Here is a 12,198-nt window from a genome sequence, read left to right on the forward strand (position 1 = left end):
CCAGCTGAGCCTGTCAGCTGCCGGCCGCTGCTGCGCAAGGCGTGAAACACACCCTCCCAACATCACAGCGGCAGAGTCAAGCTTACAGACTGCATTATTAATTAGTTTAACGACGCTCAGTCCTATTAGAGAGCACAAGATAATTGTCTTTAATTTGCGTACGTTTTAATTACAGCCCGAGCAGTGCCAAATTTTCTGTTCTGCTCTGTAACCGTGTTTGTATTCATTTGCATCTGAAGCAGGAGGAGACGCTAAGCCCTGCTGGAATAGGGCTCCATTCGGTTTTTGAACAGTGTCATCCTTCACATCGTGATGCTGCGCGAGACCTCTGCCTGTTGATAACAGCGTCATCTTTTCCTGTAGCCACAAATTAAAAGCAGGTTTACGACCACATGCTACTAGACCCTCCGGGGCCCCAGAGGAGGCAGCCAGAGAACAATTCATTCACTCATCTCTCCCCTTATCTATGATGGAAGTAGAAACAATTGCATCACTTGATTTACTGTTGCAACGAGGATATGGCTCATTGGCCCCTCGTTGTTTTGAAGATGGATTTAATTAACCTCCTGTGAATCTTGCCAATAAGTGTGGCAGCATCAGTATGGAACAGAAGATGTCAAAAAATCAGTGCCGGGATGGGTAATCGGTACTTCTCCAGCTAGCTCTGCTGAGAGGACTACGACTAGAGAGTTTTGGCCTCAGCAGAAAGCCAAGGAACATGGTGAATTCATACCCTGCTGACTTACCTCTGAGAATCTGAGCTCAGGTTCAACTTAAGACCGCTGAGAAGAGAGGTAATTGAATAATTCCTAATAGCCACATACATTGTTAATGCAGAAGCCATCTGCAATCACTGGAAAATAAATAATTGCAATTAACTACACTGTTAAGTAAATATACAGTCCCTTGGGGATGCAATCTGCATGCTTTTATAAGTCTGGCGACAATATGAAACTCATCACAATGTCTAAGAGAGTAATTTATAATGAACATTAAGCAGGTTCCTCAGATGGGCTGCTGCAATTTACATTCATTAATGAAACTGTCCTTATTAGACCTGAGGTTTTACACATTTCAATTTAATAAATCTTTACTGCATTTTCATTTTACACAGGATTTTGTTTCCAGCATTTCCTAAAATCAGTTTAGCTCGTAAAGAAAGTTCAAATCTTTAGGAGACCAAGTTGTTTAGCAGGAACTATTTGAGAAGATGAAACCTGCCCAGGATCTTGTGCACATTTCAAACTGGAATGAAAACAGGATCTGAACCTTATAAGCTATTAAGAATATACTATTCCATGATACGTCTATATCAGAAACAAAGCAATATAATTTTCCTTTTATAGCGATGGCTTAATATCACTTACTGGAGGAAGAAGGGAACCTTATTACAGTTTTGAACTACTAGCCACTATGGAGCAAGAGAACACATTAATTGAAGAACACGAGAAAGAAAGAACAATCCCTTTCATACATGCACAAAAGGGCTCTTTTGCATGGTTTGCAGCACTGTATTATTAGAAGCTTTCTGTCCTAACTATTTAAAGATCTAATAGAACATAATGAGGTTTCGATAATCCTGATTCAGTCAACATTTAGTCAAGTTTTAATTAATTTGCTGCTTTTGTAAGAAGAGGTCTGCTTGTGGCAGCATTTGCAGACCTCTTTATTTTGTCCTGCTCTAAGAGCTACAGGAAGAGGCTCTGTTCTCACTGCAGTTCCTCAATGCAGCAACCAGCCACATGACTTGTTCCTCCTCTCAGAAATAGCTTAAAAGTTTTGGGTTTTTTTGTCCATGAGTCAGATTTTGTGTGTCTTAAGAGGTGTAACTGCAATGTTAAAGCATTGTGTAACGGCACTTTTGCTGATCCAAAATGAGCTGTTAGACAACTGCAGTTCTTGCAGTAAAGACAGAAGATCAGACTTACAAACATTGATGTAAGTCTAAGATAGGCAGAAATAAGTTTCTTAGCTGTTGATAGTTTTCACTGTGTCAGTATTTCCAATCCTTCCAACTATGTTTGACAACTCACGGCTACAAAGCAGTTTGAGGTCAGCCCCAAACCACTAACAGATCACCCCAAAAAGTGTATTTACTGTTATGTGCATCTTCAGTATCTACTCTGCCATCACACATGTAATGTGTACAAAATATGAGTTTGGCTTCTTTTAGATTTTGGGTCTCTAAGGAGAAAAAAGTAATCTAACTATGCCCAAATACCAAAAACCGGTACACGACCAGCCTGGACAGCTGGTGGAGTCTCCAGCTGTAGGGATAACCGAACCCGAACTGGCCATGGGCCGGTGCAGCCGGATCCAGGTGCCTCTGCTTGAGCAGGGGAAGGGACTAGATCTCAGGAGGCTCCCTCCAGACTAAATGACCTGTAAGATGCAAGTAAGGTGCGAATCAGCATCAGCAGATAGGTTTATAGCCTAGTTAGAAGAGCAAAGCCAACAGTGAATTCCAGCCATACTTCAAGACCCATGAACTAGAAAGAGCACATGTCCTAAGAACAGGTTTCCAATACATCCTCTCTTCTAGCTCCTTCTACCTCCTCCATTACACATTTGAAACATCAACTGTTTTGTAAATACTGCAGCCAACACAGCCCCTGTGTAATCTGTGATCATTAATGTTACAGTTTCCTTTAGCAGTGTTTCCCTGAAAGTGCATTACTATGCTGAAATGGCTTCAAAGAACGCAATTTGCATAATACCCACTTTAAACATTTTCCAATTTATTAATTTTCCAACTGTAATACATTTTCTGCCACACTAAATGGAATGGTTATTTGTGGTCACAAACCCCAAACTGCCAGATTATTTCAAATCATTGAAATAGATCACATTTACAAGGAAACAAACATTAAATTTGTAGTTATGGAAATTATAAAAATGCTTAAAATGGCAAGCGTCATTATCATATGGATTTACTAAAGAAAAATGTTTCTAAATTTTTGCTTTAATTTATGAAATTGCTGAGGAAAATACACAGCAATAGCTAGAAGAAATGTCACATAGTTTGTTTTCTGAAAATACTCTTAAAATAAACTGTGTTAAAGAGAACAATATTCCAAAGGTACAGAATACGATTTGAAAATACTTTACTGCCTCAGATGCCACGTTAGGCTGTCCAGACCCCCTGCCACAGAGCAGACGTTCACTCATCCTGCACTGAGGAATTCCGCAGGAGTTGCATCTGGAATCCAAACTGTGTGTGCACACACATCTGCACATCACCCCTGCCTGGCCAAGGTAACAGAGTCCGGTTTGGTTTTGGACAGGGAGGCGGAATTGCGCATGCCCGTGGTTATCTACACTTACTGCTTTGCGCTATGTCATTGTTTTTAATGCAGCTAAACTTTACCAATTTCTCCTGAATGCTCACTTGTCAAACAAAAAAAGTCGCTATTTAAAAAAAGAAACCACAACAAGAATGTGCGCTTCTTACACACACTTTTACTGATGTATTTCAAGCATCTTCTGCAAATAACACGTAGGTGAAAAACACACACACACACGTTGGTGCGTGACGGCAGCCGGGTGAGGTGGGGTGACACCAGTACCGACAGAGAACAGCAGGAGCTCGTCCTGCCCGACAGCCTGGTTTAGTTCAGGGAAGCGCCTGTAAGGACGAGAAGGTAACCAAGTCTCCACACCCACCCACAGCCTCACCACTTCACCCAGAACCAGGTTTCCAAACCACTGCTCATGGCCTAACCCGCCATTAACCTTTTTGACGACAATTACCACTGGGTCATTTGTCGGCTGGAGTTGGCAAAGATCCCGGCTCCTGCACAAAGCACAGGGCTCTGTAACGGAACGAGCGAGCTCAAACTATTTCTTCAGAGTTGAATAAGATCTAAATCAACTACCTGGATATAAGAAGCTGTTCATCAGCTCTATTTTTTTTAACAAAAGATGTTTGTTCAAAAGAGCGGGAGAGATGCCTTCCAGGAGGAGGTCCGTGTTTTGTAGACAAACGCGTCACAGGGGGAACACAAGCGCTCCTCGAAATTCCGCTGGCGCACGCATGCTCCACAGAAAGACAGGATGCCACCACTGCCCTTTTCAGAATGAAAGACCATGGCGTGCCAAGACTGTACGATCAAACGAAAATTATGTGATTCATCGTAGCATTAGCAACGTGCTAGAAGTTAAAAAGTCACACCAGAATGAAGTTGTTCCTATTTCACTAGATAATATAAAGTCAAATGGGCAGAGGTGGCAGAGAGGCACAATGCAAGTGAATGATGGAGCCAGATACGCAACTTCTTTATGAGTAGTTATTACCTCTTAAAAAACACTTAATCAGCAATTCCAGTTATGGCTTATCAGAAAACTGCTTGGCAGGAGTCTAGAAAGGAACTATCTTCATTGAACATAACCCGTTAGGTAGACAAGGAAGGTGCACAAGCTTGAACTCCTACTTTAAGACAAGGAGTTTGCTTCTTATTCTGCAGATAGAGCTTGAAAGCTTTTTGTAGGACAAAACTACTGGAATCCTGAAACAGCATTTCTGTTGCTACCGTTATATATGCTCATCTATGATCATGTCATCCCTCTCCAGGATACCAAGTTACTATCAACTCTAACAAAGCAACCTTCCCTGAGGGAAAAATGAAAACTTGTTACTGGATACAAGCGAAGATTATGGCCTACCTTGAGCAAATGGATTTTGTGATTAATGAGACCTTCTCCTAAAGACCTACGGTTTGCATACTGAACTTTATATTCCTGAGTTGCAATTCTTGGAATTGAGGAGCACACAACTACCTTTCTTCTTTCCTTGGAAGTACAAGGAACCTTAAGTGACTTCTGAATCAGCAGTCTCAGCCAGAAACAGGTTTTTATGCCTGAACAATCAAAATAAGCTCAGTTTATTAAGCCTGATTGTACTTTCCCAAGACGGACAAACAGGATTAGAAATATTTATAGGTAAGAGTTTCCATGGATAAGTTTGTGTGGTTTTTTCTTAAAATATGAAAATAGAGTTAAGCCTCAGATTAGTATACACTGTTCCCAGGGCCAGCTGGCAGCAGAAATACTCTTCCCTGGTCTAGACCCACCTAACACATGACTGATGATTTAAATAAAGCAGGACTGGTACACTGACTCATGAGCATCCAAGGGGCAGAAGCGGTTCTGCCACGGACCATGGCCGACGTGTTGAGCCGGGCGCTTGGGGCTGCGCAAGGAACCAGAGCCAGGGTGCGGCTGATGGCTCAGCACCAACCACCCAGGGCCAGCATCGTGCCTGGCCGAAAGAGAATGGGAGCCCTCTCTTCCTTCTGAGCATCTGCTCTAACAAACAAAGGGGAAAGGGCACCTCTGCATGTTAAAGTCACAAAATAACAGCCTGCGTGGGACGCCCGCACATAGGCAGCCCTATAAATTTACTGGCGGGGGTCACGACCCTCCCACTTGTGCCTCCATAGATCCATGTAAATGAGGAGGCATGGAGAGATTTATGGGACTGATTCTGCTTCCACATTTACACTTGGCAAGTGTCTGTAGAGTTTAACAAAAATATTATACGATAATAAGATGTTTCACTTAAAAATAAATGAATATATATATAAAAAAGCGGAGCTTAGAACCACCTTGGAGCCGTCCCAGTGTGACAGCCTGTGTGGTCCCACAGCAGGCACAGTGGTGAGAAGCTGCGTGCTCTCAGAGAATTAACTTCCTCCATGCATTCACCCACAGCAACTTACTTTCTTTATTTCTCACGTCAAAATAAAATCCCTGTCCTCCTCAGTTCTTTGTAACAACCCCCCTCATCCCTCTGCAAACTTCAGTTCCTTTCTTCTACTCTTAACGTGCTTTGGAGATTTCGGCACCCTTATTCTATTGAGATGGTAGCCAACTGGTCTTGTCTAACTTCAGAACCTCTAAGCATCTAGCCTATTACCTTTTCTGAAGAACCAAAACTCGAACTCATAATTTTTAAAATTCTGGAATACCCTTCAATTTCAGCCTACAGGATACCTCATCGCTGCTGCAGATTCCTTTAAAGTCATCAAATTTCCTTTCAAGTGAATTTTAGAAGATATTTTTCCAGAAATAGAAAAAACTACCTCTATCATACACACTACAATAAATTTGCAATGTATTTCTGATAAGCGCAAAGATGACAAGTGACCTGTCTGTACTACCTTTAAAACACAGGGAGAGCACAACTTCTGGCAACATTATAGGAGAACCATCTCTACTCCAAGATCATCACAGATTTATGTTTCTATAAAATGCTGTGACAATACCCATATTAGAGACACTGCAGAGAAACTGATACGTATCAGAAAACACAGTCAAACTAATATATATGTTTACAATAATTCCGTGTATGTTGTAAACACTTCCATAACACGCTGGGAATAGATGTGCTGCAAGATACCCGGAAGCAGCAGGCAAATAATTAGAATGATGTACCTCTCAAAAAATCTAGCATCTAAAAAAAACCCGGCGGGCAAATCCTGGGATTTCAACAGCAGCAAAATACTCAGCCAGCTTTGCATATGCAGGAATAACTGAATTCAGTTGACAATCAGAAAAAAAGAAAAAAAAGGTCTTAGAGCATACCTTAAAATGATCAAAACCTTTTGTAAGTGTTGCCTTACTGGATACACTTCCTGCTTACAAGGTTTATTTCTGGAGACACTTCTAGCATATACTGAACCTTTACAAGTGACTCTTGGTAGCATTTCCACTTCTGTAGGTTTATTTTAGGTAGATGGTGGCTGGGGGCTTTAGGATGTCCCAAGGTGAGGGGGGCATCAAGCACACCTGAGGGGATCCCGCAGCCAAAGCCAAGCCGGGACGGGGCAGCACCGGGCAGAGAGACGCCCGAGCGCTCGACACCGGGCTCACGGCTGGAGCACACGGGTGTCCGAGACCACAGGATAAAGGCTGTAGTTCCAGTACACTCCCTGTACTGGGAACCACAGGCCAGCCCAGGAAAACCAGACTAAGTCAAGACCTTATCAGTGGCCCTTTTCAGGCTGAGGACAGCTTTAAAATGCTTTAAATGGCTGAGGTGTAGGTATTGCTCTGAACATCACCGTGCCAATCTACAAATTACGCTCCAGCTATAATTGAAATCCACTGTAAGACAATTGTATTTGCAATGCTTGCTATGCTACAGATGTCCTATTTCGTGCCAGTTCATCCCTCTGGACAATGCCCTAGTTAATGCACACACGGATCTCGGAATCGCCAGAGGCCTCTACCTGTTTTATTGATCCCCCCCCAGATTACTCCCCCAACAGTAAAGCAGATTTTCCCAGCAAGGAAATCAATATGACTTTAGACTAAGGTTCCCATTAAATGTTTAATAAATTATATATAATGATTTATTGCCTATTAATTATGAATTAATAACCACAACACTTTTGGCACCTGATTTAGCACGTTGCACTTCAGTGTCTGCACTCCACATCTGAAAGAGCTCTCGCATTTTCCCTCTTAATGGCTTAATTGAGAAATGCTTTAGGCATACACTTCTGTCTTTGTGTTTGGTGTCTACGTTTCTACAACACACATACTGCTCAGAGCGTCTTAGTGTCCAGGCGTTCGGCACCTTGTGGTCTCAAGCCAGAGTTCAAAAGATCAGCAAGAAAAGCAGAGATAAATCTACTAATATATACAAAGATGACAGTACTGACTACACAGCTGTGTAGTGTGACGGAAGAACAATTAGTGTCAGTTTGCACAGGCATATGGTTAAAATGCCAGAAGGGTCCAGGGTGTTTTTAGGAGTGTGAGGTTCCTCCATGAGCCCCGGCCGAGGCTCTGGCTGGCGCTGAGCACCCTGTAAGCCATCCCTTCTGGCCATTTCTGTCCTTGTTCTGCCCATGCCAGCTGTGCACGGCCTTGGCCAAGGCCCTCTGCCCTCTGCCAGCTCTGGAGAAATGGCACAGCTGAGAAACACCATTTATGAACTAGCCAGTGAAGTGATTTGGGATTGGGTCTTACATGTAATCAAACCACTAGGTCCTATCTAGAATGAGTCCTCCTAGGGGTGGTCTGTAACCGTGTCCTTCCAAATCACACCTTAGAAACTGATGTGTCTCCGAGGAGCCTAGATCTGACTGTCAGAACAGGGTGCTGTCTGCTCACTACTGAGTCACTCGTGACTGCGCTGGTGGTGTTCAGACGTTGGCAAAGACACGTGGCCTGGATGATCACTTCCATGTAGAAAACGGCATGAGGCAATCACCTTTTGGATCTTCTGACATACCTGTTTTTAAACTGTATCAAAGGCAGAAGACCACAAAACAAGCTCAGTATGACTTTAATTGTCCGTACATAAATTACATGTGAAATTTCCTAGATCAACTTTAATTATGCTTAATTAATGTTGTGAAGTAGTTGGGTGAAGTTCAGGTTAAGGGGGTATGCTACTTGCAAAAAAAAGCAACAGAAATATGTATTATTCTAATGCTTTTAACCTCACACAGGCACCCACCTTATCCAGGAAGAACGGGTATACAAATTTAATTCCTCTTCAAATTGCACCTTGTGTACTCATAGGCAACAGCATTAATTGGCATTGGTAAGACACTGATAAGATGAAAAGAGCTGTGTCAGGACTAAGCATCACCTGTACTCTTGCGACCTGTCGTGCAGTTCACTCAGTATGCATCACCTACGGTTAGTGACGTGTTTTGTTCCACGTGGATTGCTTTGAAACTCCCAGATCTAAATGCTGGAATCTTAATCTATCGGTAATAAAGAAAACATTCTCTGCAATTTCAATCCTGCAGACTGCTAACAGTTAGTAAGTTAGGAAAAACTTATAGCACCTTCAGCACTACTGGGTGTAGGAGATAATTCTGCCGCAGCACGATTGATAGAGGTGTTCTCAGACAGGAGCGTTCTCAGTAATACTACTGCACCAATAGTGAATAAAAACCAAACAGGCATAATATTTCAAACACAAGTAATCCATAAACATCGATGGTAACTGTAGTAACCGCTGTGTAGCAGAGCAGGATTCTGTCCTTAACATATGTGAAGTGGCACATTCTGAACCAGTGACTTGAATTTCATTTCAATTATGCTTGAAGTCCATTGGTCTAGCAATTGTAATGTATAAAGGACTCCAAGAAGGAAGCTATTAGCTGCATACGCAGTGCTGTAATGCCAAGCTCCTGGTTTTCAGCAGATGAAGGAGCAATCAACACCAAGCAAGGGCTGCACGGCGCTGGACGAGGGGCAGCCAGCCTGTGACACGCAGGCCTCTTGCCTCCTGCTGCTTGATTTACAAAATAAAAGCTTTTGGTTTAGAAGACACACGTCTATCCTCAAGGACACCAGAAAGACACTACAGTACCTCTGAGAATTAAAGTGGGGAAACCCTGAGATTAAATTAGTTTTCAACCTGGATATTATTTCTGACCCCGTGTTACCCAGAGCTGAGCTCCAGCAGGAAAGTCAAGCTAATCTCCACTCACGATGAAAAAGGGTTACTGCATTCCCCCTGGCTTTACACAAATCTTGCAGTCACCCTTCCACACCGAGATGATACTGTCACAAAGGTTTGCACAAACATCTGCCTGTATTCTTGAAGCGTGGAGCTCTGTCACAGACATTTAGGAAATGTCTCTCTGTTTTCTCCACTGATAGAAATACAAATCTGCATTTACTGCACTTGCAGTAAACGATCGTGAGATTCACTGGGAGCTCTAACCGCAGGGCAAACCTCACAAACATACAAGAGGAGCGCGGTACCCTGTGCTGAAGCCCAAAGAGACTCTGCGCGAGGACTCCGCACGCCTGCCAAGGGATGAGACTCCTGCACACACTTGGAAGACCCCAGGTCTCACCTCAGACGGGGACACACATTTTCTCCTTTGTATATACAGGACCACAAACCGGTGGCACAGACTCTGCTGTCCACTGACACCTGCCGCCGATACTCACTTGACACGCTACCACCGAGAAGAAATGCAGTCTGGGAGCTGTGTTTTTCTTAATTGCTTTAGGGATTCACAGCAGCAATTTTTAGTTACCTGTCAGATGTTCCTGTTAAAAGCATTCTTAGCCAAGTCTGATATCAATATTAAGATTAGTTTGTTAACTCACTTTTAGCTTTTCCACAGGAAAGAATATTTGAGAAATAAAACCTGGTAGGGTCTACAAGAAAAGAAAAATAGAAGTCCTACCTCTACTACTGCTTTGGCATCCAGTCTAAAGTTGAAATCTCCAAAGACAAAATACGAAACTTTCTCAAATCGCTGATCTATAATTCTGAAAAACAAAACAAAACAAAACAAACCTGTCATTCAGCTTTATGTATATGTGAGGATCCACAAATACACGTATCTTCTAAGCACAATCTCAGAAACAATCATTGAAACGACCAGAACTACTGGTTTATATTGGAACAATATATGAATCATGTTTTTGGACTGATTTTCTTTGCTTGGGCAATTCTGTCTCCAACCCCAGTAAAATAATGCATTAGATTTCCCCCACCTGGCTGAAAGAGCAAGGTGGAGGAAAGCAAGCATGCAGCATTTAGCACAAATAATGCAAAACCAGCACCTGGGCATCACAGAAATCTTGAGAGCATCTCATGGCGGTACCGCACACCTTTGGAAGTTGAACTATATGGCTCTGGGCTGGGCAGCTCAGAATTTAAGAACCCCAAATTAGTGGCAAATTCAGAACATGCCTACCTTTGAGTTTACTTATCGGTAAGACTGAGATCATAACGTTTACCAGCATTTGTTAGAACCCCAAGAACTACATGCAAAGTGACACGTTAGTGCTGAATATCAGTCATCGCAGCAGACAGAGACTGATCTATGAGTCTTTTCCTGGCTCGGTTACAGGTCTCTGAAAGACAGTTCTCGTTTTTGTTCAAAGCAGATTTTTACAGAGGTTGTAGCTAACACCTAAAAGGTGATCTTTCCAGGTATGGAGTAAAGACTGACTTTTTTCTGAAGCCTTTGCTCAGTACTTAATAGGGAGATAAGGCATTACTGTTCATCTTTCAAATCTCACATTATTAAAAATTGTTATTATATTACTAACAACAATTGTCTGGTATTTCTGACAATGTGCAATTCCACATGCTTCCAGAGATCTTGGCATTTGGAAATCCATTGATTCAAAACAGGAATCGATACAATTAATTTCCTGTCACCTGCTGAGGAACGTATGAAATACCTGAAATGCAACTGCTACAGCTACAAAGCACACGCACAGAGAACCCACACAAAAACCTGTGATGGTGTGCTAGATGTACAACACATAAGGAATAAGGAACAAATGCAAGGCAACACACTGTGTACACTCTGGGAATGACTAAATATGTAAGAGTTACGATGCCAGAAACCCCCACTGAGGCAGAGGCAGGGACCGGTACAGATAAGTAAAGGATGACAAAGTGAGTCACAGTAAGTAGGATTCCTGGAACAGCACTGCCCAGCAAGGAGGCATTCATTTCAAATGGCTTTAAAAGTTTTAATACATTACATGCATTCAGTCTTTCCAAAGGTGTAAAGAAAGATACAACATTGGATTTATAGTGAGATACTGCTTCTCCCCTTAAACACATCTCACATTTATTCAACAGTAATCTATCGCATAAGGAATATTTTCCTACTGAAAAATTAGTGTGCATTGGACCTAAGGTAGTGTATTATGTTTGCGTGGCAAGATTTGGTATTTGAGGGGCTACAGGGGCGGCTTCTGTGAGAGCGTGCCAGAAGCTTCCCCTGTGTCCAATGGAGCTGAGGCTGGCCGGCTCCAAAAGCTGCTGCTGGCCGAGGCTGAGCCCATCAGCGATGGCAGGAGCACCTCTGGATAACCTGTTTCAGAAGGGGAAAAAAACCTGCTGTGCAGCAGCCACCACAGCTGCAGAGAAGAGAGAGTATGTGAGAGAAACAGCCCCGCCGACACCAAGGTCGGTGCAGAAGCGGGGCAGGAGGAGCTCCAGGTGCCAGAGCAGAGATTGCCCTGAGTCATGGAGAAGACCATGCTGAGGCAGGCTGTCCATGGAGGTCCACCTACAGCCCATGAAGGATCCCATCCTGGAGCAGGTGGGTGACTGAAGGAGGCTGTGACACCATGGGAAGACCACGCCAGAGCAGGCTTCTGGTCACGGGAAGCCGCGCTGGAGCAGCTCCTGGCGAGAGGAGCCCCAGGTCTGCTGGCAGGAGCTGTGCCCTGCGGGGACCCAGGCTGGAG

The 12,198-nt window shown here is 43.2% G+C and overlaps 1 protein-coding gene across 1 annotated transcript in view; it reads right to left on the bottom strand.

The window, feature by feature from the left end:
* The window catches only part of INPP5A (inositol polyphosphate-5-phosphatase, 40kDa), a gene marked incomplete at its 3' end in the record, with an annotated part of 57,224 nt that overhangs the window by 22,152 nt on the left and 22,874 nt on the right, over positions 1-12,198 (bottom strand). Inside the window, exon 4 of the mRNA XM_009871132.1 lies at positions 10,167-10,251. Within this exon, the coding sequence (XP_009869434.1) occupies positions 10,167-10,251 (85 nt within the window). The remainder of the gene's footprint in view (positions 1-10,166; positions 10,252-12,198) is intronic.

This window comes from Apaloderma vittatum, unplaced genomic scaffold, assembly GCF_000703405.1.
Source record: "Apaloderma vittatum isolate BGI_N311 unplaced genomic scaffold, ASM70340v1 scaffold39586, whole genome shotgun sequence".
In the NCBI taxonomy this organism is placed as follows: domain Eukaryota; kingdom Metazoa; phylum Chordata; class Aves; order Trogoniformes; family Trogonidae; genus Apaloderma; species Apaloderma vittatum.